A 23,541-nucleotide genomic window follows, 5' to 3' on the forward strand; every position below is an offset into this window, starting at 1 on the left:
CACTCGTCATGCCCTGTCCCTGCCCACAATCACAGGCTGGGCTGTAGCTGGCACAGTCCAGGCACAAAACTGAACCTCTGGCTGGAGCTTAAGGGGCAGAAAACAGCCCTGAAATATTCACTAGGAACTTTGTTCTTCAAGTGTTTTGCAGACCCAAGGGGGAGTCTCAATGAGAGGCAAACCTTGGCCATGTCTCTGGAATGCAACCACCCACAGACCTCTCACCTGGCTGACTACCACTCAGCACTTCCAAGAAAACAAAATTTTATTGTTCCTATCCATGGCAGCAGCTGGAGATCAAGATTAAGATCCATATACACACATGTGGAGAAAGATGGTCACTGAGTCAGGGAACTTATAAACCTGCTGAGCAGTGTTAATCTCCCTGACTGCAGGACGTGGCTCCAGCCACACACCCCAGGCTCCTTAACGTCCAAGATGTTTGAAAAGTACTGGTTCAGTTCCCAGAACGCAAGAAGATGGCACTGCATGAGTAAAGATGCTCACTTCAGATGGAGAAGGAGGTATTTATTTAGTCTGTTCAGAGTTAGCAATGACCTCTCAGAGAGCTCATCCATCACGGCTTTACTGCACCTTGTGCTCAGTCCGTGCTGCTAATGAATTACAGACAAATGTGCATAAACCACAATATTTACATGTTTCATTGATTGAATATATACAAGGAAGAAGAGGGAGCGCCTGTGTTCACATAGCACATATTTCCTGGTCATCCTGCTGTAAGAAATGAAACCGCAGCCTTCCCGCTGGAACTGATGCTCAACAGCAGAGACTAAACAGTTTCCAGCTGGCAGCTGGGGCAGAACTGAGAGCAGCACACAAACTCTACAGCATCTGGGTTTGGCTGGAACATCTGAGGAGCACAATCAAGGAAAAATAAAAAAAAAGCCCCTTCTTCTGTTTCTGACTGTGTGGAGATAAAACCACCTGCAAAGAGAGACTGGCAGATGGCACAGATCTACTGGCACACATGGTGCTTTCCCTTCCAAATGGGAAAAGGGAAGCTGGGGTTCAGGATCCAGCAGTGGGAAAGCATCCTTCCTCTGTGGATGTGCTTCTGACCAACCAGGCTGCTGCTTATCTTCAGCATCAGGCACAGAAAGAGCAGCTGGAGTGTCTGGCTGTCTCCCCTCTTGCTTGTGGCATCTGTGACAGGGCAGTGAAGCCACAGAAACCCTTACAGGGTTCTCCTGAGCTCACTCAGACTGTTAACACACTGCTGCCACTCTTGTCTGGGTTCTCCAAGCCAGGTTCCTGATCATTCTTATCTCACTGCTCCAAGGGCTTGCCAGGAGAAAGGGTTGTGCCCCATCCTGCTGGTGTTCACCTTTAACCAGCAGGACATTCCTTCCCTCTGCTTAATTCAGCCCATTCCAACTTGGGGCAAAGAGAGAAAGCTGTGAGAAGTGCAGAGAACCTCGAGGAGGCTGTATCTGCCCTCAGCTCCCTGCAAACACTCACACAGGGCCCAGATGTGCTGCCAGCTCAGCACAGCTGGATGTGCAGCCTCTGCAGCTTGGCACTTCACACAAACTTTCCAAAGTTGCACTAATATTATAATTTATGGCCAGGAAGTCAGCTCATGGACATGCTTCATCATGTCCTGAAGTCTTTGACAAGAATTCTAGCTCACCTCACCTCTATCAAAATGCTCAGCCTGCCTTTTTGAGCAGTGGGCACAAGAAACATGGGGTGTGCAGAAGAGAGAATTTAAAAAGAGCACCAGAGACCCCCCAACAGGCTGAGATTGTGGGATTTTTAATAGGGCCAGGCCAATTCACATCCCTTTATTTGCATTTCCTTGCCCATTTGCTGCCACACATCAGATTCTGAAGAGGCAGGACATGTGCAGAGGCCACACAACAGAGATTGCTGAAGACATGACAAGTTTCTGGTAGCTGGGCCTGTGTCTCAAGGGAACAGCGTGTCTGAGCCCCAGCTAAAGTGGCATTACAGATGTCCCCAAGCTGGCTCTGTGCTGTGTCAGGGCAGGAGGGTTGGGATCCTGCCCAGCAGTGCCCACTTCAATGGGAAGGCTGGACACAGCTGCTTCCAAAGCCTGGAAAAAGGCAACATTTCATCAATGACTCATTTTCTCAACTGAAAGTATCAGATTTCTGCTGACCTGTCTGTGCTCCTGGGCTTGCTGAAGGGTACAGCAATGCCATGAGAAGATCTATTTATCCAGCACCTTTTCCTGCTGTATCCCAAAGGACTTACAGCTGTTATGTTCTGACTGTACAAAGTACACAAGTAGGAAATGTTTTCTCCCTCTGGCCAGCACGATCTGCTCTGGGTGAAATGCAACAGCTGCTCACCAACATGTGCTGCAACATCAGAGAACAGGCTGGGGCCAAGAGTGAAGATGCCAAATGCATCCAAATGAGAGAGGAGGAGTGGAATTTCAAGAGACAGAGATGGTTGCAAGCAGAAGTGGCAATGAACAAGGATATCTAACATCCCTCCTTGCTCAACTTTCCCTCCCTTCTTGGAGAGCCCCAAGCTTTGATACACCTAAGAAAGGTCCTGGCATTTCCATATTAAAGAATCACTTGTCCCCATGAAGCCTTTTGCCCCAGCACACAGGTGCACTTTGCAACCAGCAACACCAATGTCTAAAAAAAAGGAACTGTACATTCAAATATTTATGAACTTCCTTTTGTCAGAGAGTTTGGCACACTCAGGCAGGCTTGCTTACCAATACATCTTTGTTTTAATACTTAACAGCTTTAACCTTGGCTGGGACTCACTGGAATTTTATTTTAGGCGATCCAAAAGTTCTACATGATCCTGATGAGAAAGAAATACAAGCTCCCCTTGTCCAGCTAAATCTACCAATCCCTTTCATAAAGGCAACACTGAAGCTGAAAACAGATGGCTAAAAGCAACACTTCCATGGTCTGAAGCAGCTCCTTGGCATTCCAAGTTGCCAAGGCAGATGGGAAGTTCCATTAGCCAAAATGTAACTTTTTTACACAATCCTGCGCTTTTGCAAAGAGTTGTTCAGATATGTACATAACGAATCTATGGTTCTTATGAGCAGAAATGGGAAGCAGTCTCTGCTGTCATGGGAGACCATCTATTTATGAGAGCACTGTCCCAATGCTTAAGAAGCCATATGGGAAGCATGAGACTTCTCTGCACAAGTTCAGAAATGATCACAGGAGTTTGATGGGAAACCTCCCTGTTCTACATCAGTATCCCTCCTTCTCATTTTCAAACCCTGCTCCAGTGGGATGGCAAAGCTGTGGACAGGAAAACTTGACCAGGGAGCTGATCTGGCTGAAAAACAGTCTGACAAAATATGTGACTTTTGTACTTTGTCTGGAGCAGTTTCTGGTCCTTTCTCAGGGCAGAGACACAAACAGCAGTGACGGCACCATTACAAGCTCAGGACAGGACACAACTAACACTGGTATCATCTTTCATTCTTAGAACAGTCATTCCAATGCTTTCAGACAGAACTGGGGTTTTGCAAAAGGTACCTGTAAGGGTCACTGGGGTCCTTGGCATTGCAGACGTCTGCATGGCCGTGGCAGACACAGCGTCCCCCGATGCTGATATCCTTGATGCTGTAGTAATACTGGAAAGCACAAGATAAGTGGGCCATTACTATTTTTACAAATCAGTAAAATCAAAATCACAGCCATTCTACTCAAGATTCAGCAGGGCTTCATGCAGTAAAATGATGAGTTGGGATATTTCCCTTACAGTGACACTGCAGGCTGCAGTATCTGCCTGTGGTAAGATCCACCACCTCTAACAGAGCCCATTAGCTATGAGTGTGGGGCTCCCAGCACAGCCAGAAAGCCACATGTGACACACCAAGAGGTGTTTCCCAGCTTCATATTGTTGGTGTCTTCCCAAGCAGCCCCCAGCTCCAACCACAGCAGATACCTTCAGCTTTAGGGGGTGTAAGACAAGAGAAAATCCCCACAGCCAACACCCACATGTGTTCTCTCCCCAGAGGTGGCTTGCACAGCCCTCAAACAGCTCCACCTCACCAGCAAGAGGTACCAAGGGCTGCCTTACCCTCCTGGTGACCGTGGGGTCCCTCAGAGCTTTGCCCATCAGGTGCCCCAGCAGGGTGTTGGTCTGCAGGAAGCGCAGGCGGATGTTGGTGGCTTTGGTGAAATTCCGCAGGAGAGGAGAGTAGGAGAAGTTCATGGCTCCTGGGCGCCCGTTCACCAGAGAGACAACAATCTGTGAATGGGAGGAAGGAAAAGGACACGTGGGACTGGGCACTGAGCAGCCTGGTCCAGTGGAAGGTGCACCTGCTCACAGCAGTGAGATGGAACTGGTGGTTCCAACCCACACCACTCTGAATCTGTGAGAACAAACCTGTGCAATCCTGTGGGGTGGGAGGAAATTAATCCCTCCCTCAGCTGAACCCAGTCGCCCAGAGGACTGGATCAGCTCTCTGTCATTCTCACTTGGTTTAATTGAATACTTTAAGTGGCATCCAAAAGGAACCTCGAGGGGATGGAAGCAGGCAGCTGCTCACCTCCCCGTTTTCCAAAGGCACGATCCGCGAGTACTCCGTGGTGCAGATGGCGTGGTCATCCCTGGTGATACGGTCCACAGTGTGCTGGCCAAACTTCTCAATGCAGTCCCTCTTGGAAGCTGTTCATCAACCAGAGATGAGAGCAGTAAGAGAAAAGGAACAATTCCCAGCCCTCTGTGGATTTTCCCACGCTGACCATAGGAGAGATGGGTGTACAATCTTTGTTAAGCATTTACCACGTAGAGATTGCTTTGTATCATTAACTCTGTCATGGCTAAGTACACGTCCTCCACTAAGAGGAGGTGTCACTCCAACAGTAATAGGCAGAAAAGCCCCCAGATCACCTCCCTGCTGTAAATAAGGAATGTCAGAATAGCCCCTGTACCTACTGCCGCCACCTGCAGAGAAACCCACCCCTCAATTCTGGCATTAAGCTCACACTTTAACCAGCCTGAGATCTAACTCTGGTCTCCATCTGCTGCCTTGCTGGCAGTGGGTTTGCTACACTGCTTCCACTGTACTGCAGAAGGGCTCTTTGCTGCCAGGGCTCTGCTCCTGATGCAGGAGCTGCACCATCATTTCATGAGGCTCCTAAACTTCCTGTGTCAGTCCCAAAGCCAGCACAGAACCCACAACAGGAGCAACCACAAGCCACAGTCACTGCTGGGACATCTCCCACCAGGCAGGGTGGACAAGCAGACATCCTGCAAGCCATTGCTCTGCCTCTCCCAAATGCTGCAGCTCCTCTCCTCACACCTTACTCTGAACTCTGCTCTTAAACCAATGCCACAAACCAGAAATGCCAAAGCCACCAAGAACCACTCCTTGGAGACAGCAAACGAGGGCTCCTGCCACTAAGTGGCAATGCAAGGCTGGATAAAGTCAGGGAACAGGCATCACCAAGCAGCCACTCTGCTGGCTTGGTGACCTGCTCTGGGGACACTGAATGAATGCCAAGACTCTCCTTGCAGCTACAGGAATGGCCTGGCTTCCCAGTATGACTGCTCCTGCAAGTCCAGCACCCTTGTCCCCAGGATGTGTGACATCCCTGTGCTGGCAGAGCCAGCCAAACCACTGCTGGGACAGCTCAGGGCCTGACTGTGCAGGGTGGTGAGCACCTACATCTTCCCAGGCAAACACCTACACAGTGCTGCTCTCAGGGACTGCTCCCTCAGGGAGAGCCTGGACAAAGGCTGCTGCTCCTTCCCACTCCCTTTCCACCTGTGCCAGGAGCTCACAGAGAGCATCCTGAAGTGAATGTCACTGCAGTACTCCTGAGGGTGTTTCCATGGCGAGAAAAAAGAAGAGAAGGCAGCCAACACAATCTCCTGTTCCTGCCAGCGCTGCTCAGCTCACACAGGAAACTGAAGGGGAAATGTTAATCCAATTCATGGGAATAATCCTCCAAAATCTGTCTCAGTGTGCTTCCAGAAGGCAGGTCCCCCACTCCATGTGCTGCATGGGTAGGCTGAGCCAGGCAGAAGGAACAGTAAAGGAGGAGCAGAGAATTTCTGCCTGCCTGTCTTCACCTCTGGCTTGCACCCATCCACACCTTGTCTCCAGAATGTGGCCTTGCTCCAGGAAACACTGTTTTGGCAACAGCAAGAGCTCAGTTGCGTCCACAGGAAGATGTGGAAATATTTAACATCAGGTCTCTGGCCGCCAAGGTTTGCTTCACCATGTGCTTTTTTAAAGGCAATTTATTTTTAAAGCCCCAGGCAAGGAACCTGTCACCACCGGCTCGGGATGATTGATTTCCAGAGCACTGCCACGGCTGCATGGAGACAGGATGCTCAGTCCAAAGAGCTACTCAGGAAAACCAAAGAACTCCTCCAGTTATTGCAAAATCTGCACAACCATGTGAGCCAGAAGCTGGGCATTCTGAGCTAAAACAAAGTAACCCACTGGCCTTAACTCCAGCAGTGCTTTAAGGAAACAGCCAAGGACAGAGCCTCACCCAGCACTCACTTCTCCCTCCTCCCACAGAGCTAAAAATCACCTTGGCACCTCCTGTGATGAGCAGCTCGAGGGACAGCGCTGAGCCAAGGGTGGACAGTGCCACAGTGTCACCCCTGGCAAAGGCTCACTGACAGCTCTGAAGAAATCCTGCATTTCTGCCAGCTGCTTTTAACCCTGGTTCTGACCTGGCAGGGTTTTTATCAGACCACCTACAGAATTCCCCGCGATAAAAATAAACCTCCGCAGAGGACTCCTTGTGCTTGAAGTCTGGCAGGTTTTGGAGCAGCCACCTCTTTATTTCCATGGGAATTTTCCACTGGGCTGTGTCACTGCATGTCACTTCTCCAGGGGAGTGGTAACAGGGCCTGATGTTTTGGGAGGGAAGAGGGCTCCAGATGTTGCAGCACTGCCACGACACAGGAACATGCCAGTGGGGCAAGAGTGCAGCTCCAGACCACGCAGGAACACGACTGTAATGGGCCCCAAGAGAGGCTTCAGAGCTGGCAGAGAAATTCTCAGAAAAGATAGAAAAAAGCAAAGCAGGATTTTGACAGCAGTTAATTCCCTGCTAGCACACAGCAGAGAGAAAAACATCCGCCCCAGAGAGGAGCTACCACGCTAAGGCAACACAGTGGTAATACATCTGCAGCTCTTTCTTGCACAAGAAGAGGCCAGAAATCCAAAGCACAGCCTGACAGGTAAGCCAGAAATATGAGCCTTCAGGGACAGCCCAGGGCAAGGCCTCTGAGTGCTCCCAAGTCCTTTCTTGCCAGGTTTTAAGCTCTGGCTGTAGATCTTAACTCACATCTTCTCCCAATTACTGCTGCTGCTCCTGGGAGGAGCTGGTGGTTTTAACAAGTTCCTCAGCATCTGGCTACCCCACAGACCCTCTGGGAGAAGGGTTTTGCAGAACCAGCTGTTTCTTAAGGTTTTAATCAGAGAATTGGGAAGCCAAATGCACAGACTGGATCTCCTTTCCAGGCAGCTGTCTCTGATCCACCTTGCACAGCAGCAGGACAGAGGTTGCCTGCCCTGCACAGGCTGGATCCAATCTCCGGTACTGATAAGCACAAGGGAATGTTCTCTGCATCCAAACTCTTCTGTGATAGCAGCCACTTGTTAGCAAGCTGCTGCTTGGCTTCTGGAGGAGCTGGAATACAGCCTGGGATGGTACAGGGAAGAGACAGAAAGAGGAGGGCAGGGAGGAAATGATAAGAAATCTCACCTTCAGACCTAGATCAGCAACACCCACCTGCTGACAACCAACTTTGGCACCTCCAGACATGCCATGGCAGTGTTTTAAAAAATACATTTAGTACCGACAGCAAAGTAGTTCTCCTGTCTTGAGGAGCATTTCATCTTCAACTCTTGCAGTCTTAGTGGGCAGATGGAGAAGACATGTGCTGCATCACAACAGCGACACAGGAACAGCTCCAAACCCAACCCTGCATTTTCACAGAGTTGTCTTCACCACAGCCTCACTGCCTGGCACTGAGCTGCAGCCCCCTGTCATACTCACAGGCAAAATACTGCCAGGGCTCGTAGGTGAGGCCAAAATCAGTCGATCGCTCCAACACCCAGAGGTCAGGACGAGGGGAATTGGCAAACTTGATCAGGACATAGGCTACGTGGAAGAGCTGAAAGAAAGGAACACAGAGTTAGCTGGCTGCTTGAGGCATCCTGAAAAGCAGAGAGAACTTCATGGGATCCAAGTGGAATAAATGAGCTGGCACTTTGCAGCTCCTGCTGCTCACAAGCAGCCTGTGAAGCGAAATCCTCCATATCTAAAGGGATGGTGATACAACAGGGCTGCTGCAGAGAGGCAGATTAGGGAGCTCAGCTCCCACTGAATGCAAACACAGCTCAGACTTTGTGGCTGCAGGCTGTTCTCAGGCTGTGCTGAGAGACACCTCAGGCTTAGCCTGAGCAGGCTGCATTACAAACCAGCTACAACGCTGCCCTGGGGACTTGGCTTTTGGGCTGCTCTTGGTGACAAGTGACACACTGGCCTGTCAGCCAGGGAACATCCAACTGCACCTTGCAGACAGTGCCACAAAATCCTCCTTTCTGGTTTCTTTAAGGCATTCCACATACCAGCCCTGCTTCACCAACACAACCTGTGTTTGGGAGCCTGTTTCAAAAAAACCCCAGCACAGCTGCTCCTCCCCAGGTGCCACAGGGAGGGGAGAGCAGGAGACCCACTTGGCTCCAGCACAGCTCCAACGTTGGGCTGCTCCCATTTGTCTGGACACTGACATGTGCACACACACTCCTGCCAAGTATAAAACAAACCTAGTCTTTAAAGAGCTACAATGTCAGTGCTAGAGAGAAACAAAAGCCCCAGCAGAATTTCCCTTCCCCGGCTGGCACAGGCTCGCTCCAAGAATCCCCACTCCATCATCCTGTCACAAAGCGATATTTAAAGGCAAATAAAGTTCTCTTATCAGAGGAAATTCCTAATGTCAAAAACAACCCAAAAGGGAGTTTAGTGCTTGAAAGGCAGAGATTTATAGCCCAGGAGTCACTCCTCACGCAGAGCTGGGGCTGCATGAGCATACAGACGCCCTAAAGACTGACAAGTATGCAGAGGGACATTTCTGCAAGGGGAGGAGAAGGAAGGCTCCGTGCCCATCTCAGCCCTGCAGGAGAGCCAGAACAGCAGCCAGCACCTCGGCCCTGCCCGGCCACACGCATCGCCGAGCCACAGGACACACAGCCATAAAAATATGCCCCCAAAGCAGCCCTGACAACCCACAGACTGGGCAAGTAAAGGGCAGGAGAAACAAGAAAGAGGTATTTAAATCTGCCAAGCCATCTATAAAGCACAGATCTTGCTGGGGTCAGCCAGACGAGGGGTGCGAGTGCTGGTGTGCAGAAGGGGAGCAAGGGGATGTGGGCAGCCCTGAGGACTGGAACCAGCTCAGTTCCCCCCTCAGCAGGACATTCAGGCAAAAACCTCCTCAGGATGCTCCCAAATGCTCCTCTGGCTCAGCCTCTCCTCCAATTACCAGGGGGATTGTTCTGGTTCCCACTGCAGGCTGGTGACACCCAAAACACTCCTGGGTGTAGACTAAGGGGGCTTGAGAGAGATGCTCAGGGAGAAGTGAACCAAATCCAGCTGGAAAATCCACATGAACACCAAGCACAGCAGATCAGAGGCTGTTCCCAGCCAGGAATGGGCAGGAGGCTGGGATTTGTCACCACTCTCAGGCACTGCTAAGGACTGGTGCCATCCAGAATAAAGAAACCAAAGTGGTCACCCAATGCAGTTCTCTGCTGCCAAAAGACTTTCAAGCCCAGCCAAGGGGGAAAAAGGCATCCTTTTCAAAAACTGAGGGAAAACAGACCTCAGTGCTGCCCTGGCTCCCCTCTGCAACATACATGTTGTCAAGGCATACAAGACAAAGCTTTTTTTGAGGAGCAGGGTTTTTTTTTCTACCTGCTTACCCTCTCAGCAGAGCTGTTCTCTGATAGTGAAGCCCAAGAGGCTTCAGCTCAGGCAGCTGCTTTCTCTGCAGGACCAGTTCTCACAGCTCAACATCTGCCTCTTGGCATGGGAACAGGGCTGAACACCAGCCTGTGAAGTTACACCTTCCCTCTACTCTAAACCCTCCTCCAGCTTTATTCTGCAGGGAATAAATTAATGCTCCTGCTGGAATCCAGCACTGCCTGTAGCTGGACAAAATTCCCTGTGGCTCAAAAATGCCTGTACGTGTTCTGGCCTCAGGCACAGGGGATTCTCTGCTCTGAATGAACAGCAACCACAAACACAAATTTAGAAATGTCAGGTGCATCCCTCTCTCTGCCTTTCTTTTTGCAAAGTAATGAATTTTGCAAGTAATGAATTTATTCACTGCAAAGCCAGTAATTCCCACGGAATTTCTAGGGGGTCCTCCTCTTTGTTCACGCTGGAACAAAGTGTTCTTAATTAAATGTCCTTGGAGTCCAGCTCCTCTCGTGCTTCTGGTTCTCAGAAGTCCCCTCCCTCTGGAGTGCATGGATTACCACTCAGAAAAATTGGTGCAGCTTTTACCCAAACAGTGAGATCTGACACAAAACCAAGCCTCGGGCTCAGTGATTCACCAGCCAGAAGAAAAGCTCAGTGCTGCTGGTTGCAAGCTCTGGTGTAAATGCCCTGGGGCAGGGTCAGGCAGCCACAGGCTCCTCTGAGCCCTCTCTGGCTGAAAGAAGGAGGCAGAGATGGTTTCAGCAGGTTTTGGGTCATGGCAGACACACACACACTGGGAACTGTGGATAAAACTGTGTCCATGCTTGCTGGGAGTTCTCTGAAAGGCCAATCCCAGCCTCACTGGCAGGGTTTCATGTCCAAGGCCAGCACACCTTTTATCTTCTACTCCTGCTTTTCACAGGAAAGCACAACAACCTCTGGGCTCCTGCTGGATATGTCTGCATCATCTGCAACACCTCAGCTGAAAGACAGGGCAGAGATTTGCTCTCAAAGCCAAGCACAGTTCCTCTCTCCATACCCAAATCCATGTTTAGCTGTGTGCTGTGACTGCTGCTGAATTTTATTCGAGTTGTGACCGCAGTCTTAGGACACAAATGAGCCCAGCCAACACAGCACAACTGCTCCCCTTCCAGCATGGCAGGGTCATTCCTAATGGAGTACAGAAAATATTCAGGAGCCTGTGACCACAGTAAACCCCAAACCTGGAACAAGACCCGTGTCCTGGTATTCAGGGGGATTTTTATCCAGCCTCCATCCAACATCCTTATCTTGCAGTGTATCACAGCCTGGCCAGAAAAACTAACAGCAAATTGCCTGTTTCCAGTGCATCTGCTGAGAAAACTCAGATGCGAAGATGGAGCAGCAGCTCTAAAAATAGAGCTGGCAGAAAAGCCAGACTTTTCATTCCATGTTTAGTTCCAGTATAGTTCTGCCCAACCAATATTGCAAGGGAAATGGTTGGGTATTTTTCCAAAGCCTTTATTTAGCTCCTATTATCAGTCAGATGAATAAAAACCTCTATGTTCCCAGCCACTTCAGACTTTTTTTTTCCCTTCTTCATGAACAAAAGAGGTGAAACACCAGACTTGATGCTCACACTTGTCTCCAGGCAGGCAGATCCCTTATTTTCCCTACCTCTGAAAAGATGCCAGGTGCAGCTCAACCTTTGACCAGCCTCTGGAATTTCATAAAGCGACCTTCCAGCCAGGAAATTCTGACACTACTTTAATTAGCAACCAGATTTCTTTGAAAATAGTAACATCTCTGCATGTAGTTGATGTTGCTGCTAGTGGTTTTGAAGCAATTTTCCTTAGTAACAATCACTTGAGCTGCCCCAGTGCCTGGAAGGATGGGGCATTTCCTCCACATCCCACACTCCATCCATTTGTGTCTTTGGATGGTGGGCAGCTTTATCCAGCACTAAAATACCATTAAAATACTGATCAGTGCCCTGTGTGACAATGCAAAGACTTAAAGAGTAAACACAGACTGCAGAGAGTCAAGAGAAACTCGGCTGCTTTTGGAGCAGCACGTTCTCTGTCCATTTGCTCATCCATCCCCCTGTGTAAGCAGCACATGATGGCAAACACATTTCTTCTCTATTCCTTTCCTCAAGAGACTGATTCCACTTTTCCAGCTCTGGGAGGTACATGTGGGAAGCAGACAAAAAGCTGGACCAGGTTTGTATCCTGTGTGTCCTTTGGCCAAGTCTCACTGATACTCCAAAGCACATTCAACACCCCAGTCTGGGTCACTGCACAGCAGCTCCAGACATCTGCAAAACCTAGAAGCAGGGAAAGCAGAAAAAGAACTGCTATGGAAAGCGTGGGGAAGTGTTAATTTATTTTTCCCTGCTTTCAAAAATCAAATGATTTTACTCCCTCCCAAGCCCATCCATCCCCCAGGCACTGCCTGGTCCATCACTGCAGCCACGAGCCCACCTGGAGAATGTGGAGATGTCAGAGCCTGCGTGGGGTTATCAATCCACAGTGCCAGGGAGAAACAGTTCTGGGAGCACAGGTCACCTCTGTCCACAGAGCAGAGCCAGGAATCAGCCCTGGACCACATCACTGGCAGCAGCTAAAGCTAATAAGGTGCCTTTTTGTGCACCTTTCATCCCCACAAATAAATATGCAGGAGGTGGAAAAGCCCTGGAAAGGCAGAGAGCTTCTGGCTCACTTTGAGTTTCTCTAGGTCAGTGATCTGCCCCTTTTGCATCCTTTGCCTGTAATCATTTATTCTCATGGAAGCAGTGAATTTACTCATTAACAACTGACTGTCCCCCTGCTGAGCTTCTGTGGTCCTGCAGCAGATTTATTTCTCCCCAGCCTATCCATTAAAATCCTTTAATAAAATCTCTCACATTTAGTGTGTGCCTACTTTTTATTTTCAATCACACAAGAACTACTTCAACCCTCCCAGGCAGCAAACAAAGGTGCTTCCCCTCCAAGTGGGCACGGCTTTTTATCCAGTCATTTTTTCATAAAATATTTAAGTGCCTGAGAGCAAACAAACCCCACATATAAAAGCACAAAAGTCAGTGTTTGAAAGAAGGGTGTGCACTGAAATATGCTTTGCCCCCATTTTGCTCTTTTCCTCACAGCAGCTCCTGGCTTGTTCTTGTATGTCTGTGTCTCAAATCCTCACTCCTAAAAGTTATGTTTTTCCAAGTTATTCACGGAGGATTACAGGGTTCTGAATGAGAAGGTTCCCTGTGCTTGTACCTCAAGATTTTGAGAGCCAGGCTTTAGAAACAAGCACCCATCCCTTTCACCACGGGGGAAGGGCAGAGGTGCAAAGTGGCAGCTCTTAAACACCTCGGTAGGGCTGGGGAGAGAAGTGAGCACTCAGACTCAATTTTACACCAACCTGTTTTTAAGTTTTTCTCTCAAAACTCTGGAGTTTTATTGAGAGAGATCAAAGAAAGCACTCCCCATGAAACCACAGCTTCAGAGCTACCAGCCAGCGTGGAACCTGCTCAGTGTCACAACAAGCAGCAGCAGCAACCCAACACTTTATGATGTTATTTTCCAAACAGTGCCTGGTTCCCTTCCTAAGCAGCTTGGCTTAGGTGAACAGCTGAGGGAGCATTTTCCACAAAGGATTTTTTCTTTAAACACCACTTCTGAGAAGGATTTGGCTCGTCCACCCATTTCACACACAGCACTGCTTTATCTTCACAGCATCCTCCTGCACAAGCTGTCCTTCCCTTGCCAGTGCCACACACACCTCCTGCCAAAAATCCTCGGGGAACTAAATCTGCAGCACTTGGCACATGGCAGGGCAGAGCAGAGCCATCACTTGTGGCCTGCACAGTGCTGGATATCTGGATAGCCAAGTTTTAGCAATGACCTCCAACAGGGCAGCAGCAAGAGCCTGACTGGCAGCAGGTTCAGCCAGCTGGCACTGAGGAGAGGCACAGAGGAGCATCCTGTTAAATCCCTGCCAACCTGGAGCTGCAAACAGCAAAGGCCACATAGCTCCAGGTGCATCCTTCAAGGATGCTGACACACCAAGCCTGTTAAATCCCAGCAGGTGGGGTCCCTTCTGAACTCACATCAGCCCAAACAGCCACCCAAAGGCCACTGCAGCCAGATTCGGTAACCAGAGGCATCACAGCAGAGCAAAACTGGCCAGGACAGAGGGGGATGGCTGGAATTCCTTGGGATGAGGCCTCAGTCACTTACAGAGAAGGACTTTGCCCACACTTGCCTCTCGCTGTGCAGTAGGAGATTCCCTGCACTTGACTGAGATGGCCTTTGCAACTTTCTAGGTTGCTGGGGGAAGTGTTAAGTAACCCATTAAAGACTTAAATATTTGTCTTTTAGCCCAAACTTGAGCTTCCACACCCTCAGGGAATGGCTAAGAGGACTCCCCTGTCCTTGGGCACCCTGTAAAGGGGTACAAGCACTGTTCTGCAAGGCCAGCTCAGCCCAGGAGCTGACTGAGGCCAGAGAATGTGAGAGGGTCAGGTGCCCCCCATCACAAGGACTCCCACCCTCTCCAGTTGCTTTAATCCTCCTGCAAACACCATCAGAAACCCAGCACAGAGGTGGCTGTAAAGAGGCCCTTAAAACTTCCTGGTGCTGCAGAGATAAGACACTATAACCACATCCAGGATTTCAGGTTCTCAGACTATTTACCTTGAGGTGTCAATTGTCCTTGATGGTTAAATGCTTCTAGGAAGCTTCTGGGAATGGGTATTTTTTTTTAAAGTGATGTGTTCTGGGAAAGCATGTGAATTAATAATTAGCTGGCAGGATTAGTGGTAGCTCAAACCAGGGTCTTCCTCCCAGTCAAACATAGTATTACATGAGAAGAGGGATAAGGAAAAAAGTGACTCAAAGGAAAAAAAAACCCCTTTTTTACAGAGACATAAAGTGCCCTGATGGCCCTCACTGTGAAGAACCTCGTGCTTGTGCTGTCCAATGTGTAGAAGTGAAAAAGCCAAAGTTCCTGCAGGCACCTTCATGCAGACAGGTGAGCAATAAGCAGGTGTCCCAGAAAGACTTGGTATTCTAGAGGAATTTAACTGGAAGTCACTCAAATACAGCCAGCCAAATAAATCCAGCCAACTACTTCATGAGAGAGAAAAAATCCCACATGGTTCTCAAAGGTGATTTTCAAAGGGCCTTAGATCCACTGCCTTGATTATCCTCCCTTAAACAAGCAAGAGTTTGAGAGTAATTTTAGCAAAATGAAAACTACACCATAGCAGAAACTCTCATAATCCCAGAACACAGAGAAAATAAGTGTCCTCCTATAAACAGAAAAAGTGGGGAATTCCAGCTTGCTAATACTAACAGATGTGCTTGCAGCCTAGATCTGAAATTGCTAAGAAAAAGCCCGACTTGAGGGATGTCATCTGACTGCAGTTATTTGAGACTGTGAGAAGCAGAGCCTCTTCAGGGAGCTGTCACTCCACACACAGGGAGAGGGGGGTTTTTTGTAACTAACGGGAAAGAATTGACTCAGCTTTTAATGCCAGATAGACTTGGAAAGGAAATAAACAAATCTCCTTGGAGTGTCCCATTCTGCCATGGCAAATCCTACACAAGGAACACATCTCTGTTCTGGAAGGAGATGACCAGTCCCTGTGCCCAGGACCTCACACTGAGCTCCAGCATGGCACTGATCTGGAAATGAACCTTTTAACTCCATCTGGGTCATCCTCCAATGTCCCTGTTCCCAGGGACAACACTCCTCAAGAGTGGCTGATCCCAGTGGTGCCTTTGCTCAGGGAGCAATCTCACACCTGTATTTCAAGGACATCAGCTGGGTGCTTTGTGAAGAAGACTGGAAGAACAGATAGGAGACATGAAGGAGAGGATGGCACTGCCACAGCCTCTCCCCGCGTGGCTAAAAAACTCATCTCTCCATTAGTTCTTGGGGAGAAAGTCCAGATTTAGAGACAAACCTGTCCCTCTTCTCTTCCCCAGTGACTGGCCATTGTTGCACGGAGGAGAGGAGAAAGAGAGCCCAGTTCAGGCCCTTCCTCAGTGCCAAACTGTCCCAGCAGCTGCAGATATTGTCTGTAAGGCCTCCCTGGGCATCTGCTGCTGGGACAGAGAGGAATGGGCTCCAAGTCAAGAGCTGTAATACTTTCAGTAATGACAGCCCTGCCTGGTACCTCCTGTTTATCAATGTGCCCTCTAACAGGGCAGAAACCATGACCTTGGGCACGAGGAAAAGAATTCCATTGAAAGTCCACGTTCATTCCTCTACCTGCCAACGACATCACCACCGTGAGAGGATTTCACCCCAAGTTCACCAGTCAATGCTACTCATCTTTCTCATTTCCTCAGAGAACAATTTAACAGCTCTGGCTTAATTTGGTTTAAGTGTTCCCCCAGCTGCCTGCGTGCTGACACACAGGGAGCAGTGTCTGCAGTCATGGATTGTTTGCTTTTAAAACATATAGGAGGAATCCGTGACTCTGGCAGTGCGTGTGATGAAACCAAGCCATGAAACCACGGCACATTCCAGACCCAGATGTATGGGCACAGCTGGGACAAAGCCCAGCCCAGACACAGCTCACAGCCTCTGCTGTGCTCAGGTCTCCTTCTCCTTCTCCCTGAGCCTGCCTGGAAGGAGGCAGAGGGGTTCTTCTCACACCCCCAGTTCCCATTCTTACAAGCCACCCTGCAAGGTGCAAGCCACTCGTGCCCTTACAAATAAGAGCCCAGGCACAGCCTCGATGGATTTGTGAGCAGAGCTGCCTTCCCCGAGCTGAAGATCCCACACAGCCAAGAAGGAATTTCAGCCTGCACGGGCCAAAATTCCTCCATTTCCTCCAAACAGCTACTCACTAGAGAATCTGGTCTGACCTTTCACACCACGTCATTTCTTCTGCTCCGCAATTAAAAAGTGGCACAGCTGGGACATCGATTTTGGCACCGTTTCTGTGTGGGCTGCTGAGGATTTGGGAGCACTGAGGCAAATCTGTGTGCAGATTAAGTGGCACCTACACTGTACTGCTGCTGTCTAAACTTATCAAACCCTGCCTGTGGGTAAATTACACTCCAATAAAGTTGGGGAGCCTGCAAATATGGAACCCCCAAGGGCATTTCAAGCCAGGCAAATAAATTGGCAGAGTCAGAAAGGAGTCTGCCTGCTTCTCAGTTTGGGTTCAACCTGAGAGCCAAGGTCCTGAGAGATGTAATACTCAGCAATTTTCAAAACCATCCTTCAAGAAAGGATTTTTGTTTGAACATGCCTTAAACTCCCTGGAGCCAGTATGACCCTGCAAACAGTTCCTGTAGCTCTCTGTATCTCTCCATCATCCCTCTGCCTTCAACACCTCTCAAACCCAGGCATTTAGAGAGAGAAACCTGCAATGCAGACAGGAAGGAGACCTCTCCCCACAGGGTTAGCAAAACCCTAATGATAAACACCAACTTCCCAACAAGCTGAGGTGGGAGGGTGCAAAATCAAGACAAAATGTGCAGTGATTAATTTCTTGTAGAAGTCTCGGATATCACAAGACAGATTTGTGGAACAAGAATGCAGGGGAGGAAAAGCTGAGGAGGGTACATGAGAAACCTTTTGATTTGGGCCAGGTATTAAGGGCAAAATCCTTTAAATGGACCAATATTAAAAAAAAAAAAATAAAATGAGTGAAGTAATAGATATGATGTCATACAACTCTGAACATAATGACCTTGATTCTAACAGGTGCTCCCAGTTAAACCAAAAGCTGTCTCAAGTACCTCACAAGCCAAGGCTGTGCAGAGCAGTTGGTGGGAAAAGTAATCATCCTGAGTGGCCAAAAGTTCACATTTCCTTGAACTTTCCAGTCTGCCAGTTCACCCATACTCCCTGAAGTGCATTATCTCTGCTTGCAGGGTTTACTCCAGCCTTTCATTGTTGTCTTATCTCCAGCCTCTTCCTGCCCCAGCTTCAAAAAGAACATAGAGCATCACAGAACAATATGAATGAGCTAAAAAAAATTATATATATATAAACACCAGCCCAAAATCTTCATCAACCTGCTACCCAGCACACTTGGAGAGGCAGGAGGGGGTTTTGCATGAAGAGATGAGGAGAAATAACCTCTCCTGGCTGATGAGGACAGAGTAACTATGAAATTCCCCCAGACCAACCTATCTGCAGCCCATCAGTGACCTCAAGCTAGGCAGCATCCACAGGGGTCACAGGAGCAGGGAAAAAGGCAAACACATCTCAGTTATGTTTGTGCCAGGAACATAAACTACGGTCCATTCTAGGGTATGATGGACTAAGCAGCTTATCTACAACTCACATTGCAAACTTTTTGAACAACAGCCCTGTAAGCAGTTGATTCCTGCAGTTGTATTTGTGAGAGTGCACTGAGAAGTGTTTCTCAGGAGCTGGAGAAAACAACCTTCTCTGTCTGGCTGAGGAGAGCATGTCCCAGAGAAAACCTTTTCCTTGGACAACATCCATGCATGACTAGTGGGAGAAATCCCCACGCTTGTCAGACCAGCAAGACAGATCCCAGGCGGTGGGCAGCCCTCTCCTGAGAGCACAGCAGCACCCACACTCCTGCACAGACCCACAGCAGCAGCCAGGCATCCAAGAGATGCCTCAAAACACACCTGAGCTGAGCCTCTCTATAACAGGTCCTGCAGCTCTTCTCATCTGCCAGTTAAAACAAAAGAAAACCACCAAAATGACAAAACACAAAAACAAATCAAAAAGCCCCAAACTGCCTGGTACCAGCACCCCCCACACAGGCCAGGGCTTGTGAGTCACATCAGACCCCAGGCTGCTGCTGTGGGATTTCTGCACAAACCCATCCGCCCAGGAAGAGCATAGTTATGACAGCAGGGGCTCCACTGGAGACCAGCACAATCTCCTGAGATAAAGCCTGTCTGTGCTGAAAGGAAATTGGCTGCTGTGTTCCAAAGCAGAGCTCCCTCCCAAGCACCTTTCTGCACAGCCCTGTGGGCCAGCAGGCCCAGGAATGGATCCTGGGGTGGGCTGTGCTCTCCTGTGAACAGCCCTCCCTGGGACCCCCTTAATCAGGCCCTTTAGACTGCAAAAAAGACCTCTAAAAGAGGCCACTGTGCCCCACCACTATTTGCTTATTGAAGGAGCAAAGCTGGGAGCCCCATCCATCATAGACTGATGCTAATGAAGAGCACAAATCAATTAGCAATCCCCCAGCTGACTCATCAGGGGCTCCTCAATCCTGGATGTGCTGCAGGGTGTTCACCTACTCTGACCACACTAAAAGTCTCTTGAAAAGCAGCTTCGAGGTCATCCAGGTTATTCATGTTTTGGGCTATTTTCAGAGCTCCAAATTATGTTGGGATATCCGGGAAGACTTCACAGATTTAGTCCCATTCCCACAGAGTTCAAGACCAAATTGCTCACAAACTCATTTTATCCTCAAGGGTTTTTTCTTAATGCTTGGCTTATACCCTCCTGCTTCTATTGGTATTTTAATTAGCTTTTAAAAAGTTCTTATTAAACATTATTTTCAAGTGAAAATATGCTGCAGTTTTTGTGGTCAAAGCAGATATTTTAAAGCATTTCCCATATTGGGAATAAAGGTCTAGAACATCTGAAAAGTCCCATCCTGCCTTTCCCATTAGTTTTGGGCTGTTGCCACAGAAAATGTGAGAAGCAAAAAAGAATGGAAAAATTTTTAAAGGTACATCATAGGCAGGGGAGAGCCTAAATCACAACAGGTGATTCAGGCTCCAGGTTAGGCTTTGCAGAGATGGCAACCACCACACCAACAGCTGCATTACAGGGGGTAGCTTGCCCAACATTCCCATTTGGATACCTCCTGACATTCCCCAGAGGACACAGGGGCTGCATGCCCATCCCAGGTGAAGAACAGGATCACAGCATTGGAGAATTCCCAACCCTGTGGATCAACCACCTTCCCCCACCCACTGGGCTGCTCCTTCATTTCCTGTCTGAGAAATATTGCAGTTCTGCTTTCAGTCATCTCATCCCCCTGTTGGGGCTCATGCTGGCTCTTACTCCTTTGAATTTTTATCAGCCCACAGCAATTTTGATTTTTTTTCCTTTCACACTACAAATTGTCACCTACACTGCCTACTTCTGTTCTGCTCCCAGGACTCCATGGATGCACCCTGATTACAACACCACTTCTGTGATTTAGGTCATGGCTTGCTGTTACCATCAATGACAGCTCCCATCTCCATCCTTCCCAAGAAAATCCTCTCAGATCTGGACACAGCCACTCTGTTCCTGGCATCACTATCCCTTAGCACCTCCAAGCTGGATGCAGTGACTACAGAAACTCCTGCAAATGCCCAAATTTATCTGCTGCAATCCATGAGCAAAGAGGAAAGTATTTGCCAAACTTTGGCAACTTAACCACCTAATATTAGCTGGAATGAGTGCTGGATGATGTCCTGTAATCCTCTGATTTGTGGAAGTGCCCAGGCCATGCTGGCCAAGACCACTAGAAGCAAGCTGGAGCATCCTTGCTAGGACCAAAGCCAATGCTGGCAGAGGATGGAGTAATCCACAAAACTGGAATTCACCCCGCCTCCTCTTAATCCAAAATAGCCCCATTGCCGGCTCATCGGGCTCAACTCACAACTCAACTGCTTTGGGGTCAGATGAGGAGAAAGGAATAGTAGGAGGCAGCTTTAAGTCTTGGCTGTAAGCGCTGGAAAGTTTAATGCCAAGGGGCTGCTGATTTCTGCAGTGGGGCTTGGCTCTGAAGGCAGAGCAGACATTTGGTTATGGCATCTCTAATCCAGAGCAGTGCCCGTGAACAGCCTGGGGACAGCTCAATCCCTGCCCCATCCATCACAGCAGCGCTGCTGCCCAGGGAACAAACCACACTAACTCACTTGTCCACAGCATATTATGTTGTGAAATATTTATTGCCTCCCCGATCGGAAGAAAGAAACATTTCTCTCTTAGACATAATGAAGAACACATTTCCAGCACTTAACAGCTGGAAGCTGGAAAGGTGGCCAAAGAAAATCCCTAACTGGTTTTTTTTTTCCCTTTAAAGTGAGCATCTGGAAAACTAATTTCTGGGGAAGAGGAATCTTCCTAAATCAATCCAAGGAAAGAATCAGACTTGGTCACAATTTACAGGCAGGGGCTGATAAGATCATATTGTGAGTGCGATATCAACAACATGGTTTTTGTCTGCCCCTGTCAGCTCGACTCCAAGAGGATGAAGAGAGGCTGTTTTTATTTCATGAAATGCAGCAACTCACGCTGGCAGAGATTTTCAGTATGGTTTTGATCAGCCACTGAAATATCAGGGAGTTTTTTCATCTCCACCCCACATCACTTCAGCTGATACACTCCGGGTGATGCTGACACGTCCCTGATCCCCATGGGATGACAAGGGAGGTCCCTCCACCCCCTCAGCTCCAAACTGGCCCTGGGACCAACTCCTCCAGCCTGTGTCAGAATGACCACAGGGAATAACAACTGGCACACATGCCTGCAAGAAAAACATTGCTTTGCCCTGGCCAGAGCCTCACACCAGCCCTTCCAAAGGGTGAGAGGACCCCTCTTCCTCTCCTTGCACTGTTAACACCAATAATCTCCACACCCTGAGAGCACCTCGAGGTCTGGAGGCATCACTGATGATGATGATGATGATGCAGGGTTACACATTACCTGCTAAGCAAGTCCTGTGCCATGAATCACCACCTAAAGCCGATGCCAGGCTGCCCAAATCTGCCTCTGCTCGGGCTACAGAGGGTCCTGCTGGATGGGCACTCCCCAGGTCAGGGCTCCTTGCCCCCACACCTCAGCAAACCCTGCTCTGGATGCTCTGAGTGCTCTTCCCAGAGGCACGAGCAGCTGACGAGAACAGCAATGCTCTGCTTTGGATGAAATGTCTGGGAAAATGTTTCTCCTCTAACTTTCATGACAGGTTTGAATTCTTTCAGAGGGAGGGCTAGCGCGGGTTGTTTTTAAGCAGGCGCTGTGTTATTGTAACCAATAACAGGAAATTGATGGCTGGCTATGTGCTGGGACACAGGGCAGCCCCCTGGGGCAGGCTGCTGACTGTCCCCACCATGGCCATATCCTGTGTGCTGGCTGTGGAGCAGAGCCTGTGGAAAGCACCCAACACCCTTCAAAGGACCAGCAGAAGATGTGAGGGAGGAGGGAAGACAGAATCCAGAGCCTTTCCAGATGCTCCATCCCATGCACTCTGTGTAACTGTGGGGCAACTGAAGCCTGAAGCCTTCGTCCAGGTTTGTTCCAGGTATGCTGAACACCAAAGGCATTTCCAAAAACAAAGCCTGCCACATCCCCTGCCTTGGGGACAGGCAAAGAGACCCCCCTCCCTTCCTGAGGGCTGCCACATACCAGCCACTGGGAGAAAAGATGCTTCTGGCAAATTCAAGGCTTCTCTCTGAGAAGCAGGGTTAGCTCCCGCTGTTCTCCAGCATTATCCCCCCCAGCATGGGCCCAGGCTGTGCCAGAACAAACAGCACATCAAATAAACAACACATTAAGACAACGCACGCTGCGGACACGTGTGGTCACTGCTCTCCAGCCAGCCACCCCCGTGGCTCAGACAGCCACAGCAGCTTTACTCTGCTCCCTGTAAACCCCACGTTGCTCTGACCTGCCCCAGCACTGCCCAAAACAGGTCTTGCTGCTGACAGAGGAGCCCAGCCCAGCTGCAACAGCTTCACCTTGCTGAGCATTGATGCTTCCAGCACACCTCCAGCCACGCTGGTCACAAAGGATTTGGCACATGGAGAAGAGGGAGGCCGGCTGCAAAGCACCTCGCTGTAAGGGCTGCTGCTCAGCCAGCACCAGCACCAGCCCACCTGCTCACGTATCTCACAGAGAATTCCTGGCTGAGGCAGCAGCCAGGGATGGGAGGAAGCAGCACAGCCCAGCCTCCTCAGCCTCTCATCAGTGTGTCTCAGGGCACGCTCCTGACCCAGTTCCAAATCCGGGCAGTTTTCATTTGCAGAGCACAGGGAGCCCTGGCTGTGCACCTGTCACCCTCTCCCTTTAAGCAACCTGACCCAAGGGCCACCAGGCCACCAACACGCTCACATCCTGTCCCAGCCCCGGGGGACACTGAGGCACGCAGGGCAGGAACGCTGAGCCGCACCAGGGCTCACTGCTGACGCTGGGATGTGGGGAAAATAAACCCCAAAGCCTTTCCAAAGCCAACACCCCAGCCAGCTCACATTTCCTTCCCGGTAGTGTAGGGACATGGTACCTGATCAGTCCCCCCACTGCAGAAATCCAAATCCTTATCCCCACTCCCTGCCCACAGAATAACATCAGCAGGGGTGATTCACCGTCCCTCAACACAAGAAAAAAAAGGAAAGGACCGGAACTGCCATCCTAGTTATGGATACAGCATAAACAGGGGATTACAAACTCAGCACGCCTGGAACACCCAGTGCATGTCCTCACTGGACATGTGTGCAACCATCAGCACCACGGGCACGGGGAGTTCATCTAGATCAGGCTCTGGGATTTGCTCTGATTCAGGCAGGGACAGTGCACGTCACCCCACACTGCTGCTGAGATCTGGAATCTGCTGAGATCTGGAATCTGTGCTGCTCCTTGGAGCAAGAGCCAGGAACACGAGGCTGGTGCTTTGGAGATGGCAGTAGCATTG

General features: G+C 49.5%; 1 protein-coding gene across 3 annotated transcripts in view; it reads right to left on the reverse strand.

The window, feature by feature from the left end:
- LAMA5 (laminin subunit alpha 5) overlaps positions 1-23,541 on the reverse strand; it is an 83,356-nt gene that overhangs the window by 40,493 nt on the left and 19,322 nt on the right. For all 3 annotated transcript variants that reach the window (XM_063404279.1, XM_063404278.1, XM_063404277.1), the window contains exons 3-6: positions 8,001-8,118; positions 4,523-4,641; positions 4,051-4,221; positions 3,504-3,601 (exon numbers count right to left, since the gene is read on the reverse strand). In XM_063404279.1, coding sequence (XP_063260349.1) covers positions 3,504-3,601; positions 4,051-4,221; positions 4,523-4,641; positions 8,001-8,118 — 506 coding nt within the window. The remainder of the gene's footprint in view (positions 1-3,503; positions 3,602-4,050; positions 4,222-4,522; positions 4,642-8,000; positions 8,119-23,541) is intronic.

The sequence above is a fragment of the Prinia subflava genome, chromosome 8 (genome assembly GCF_021018805.1).
Source record: "Prinia subflava isolate CZ2003 ecotype Zambia chromosome 8, Cam_Psub_1.2, whole genome shotgun sequence".
Classification (NCBI taxonomy): Eukaryota; Metazoa; Chordata; class Aves; order Passeriformes; family Cisticolidae; genus Prinia; species Prinia subflava.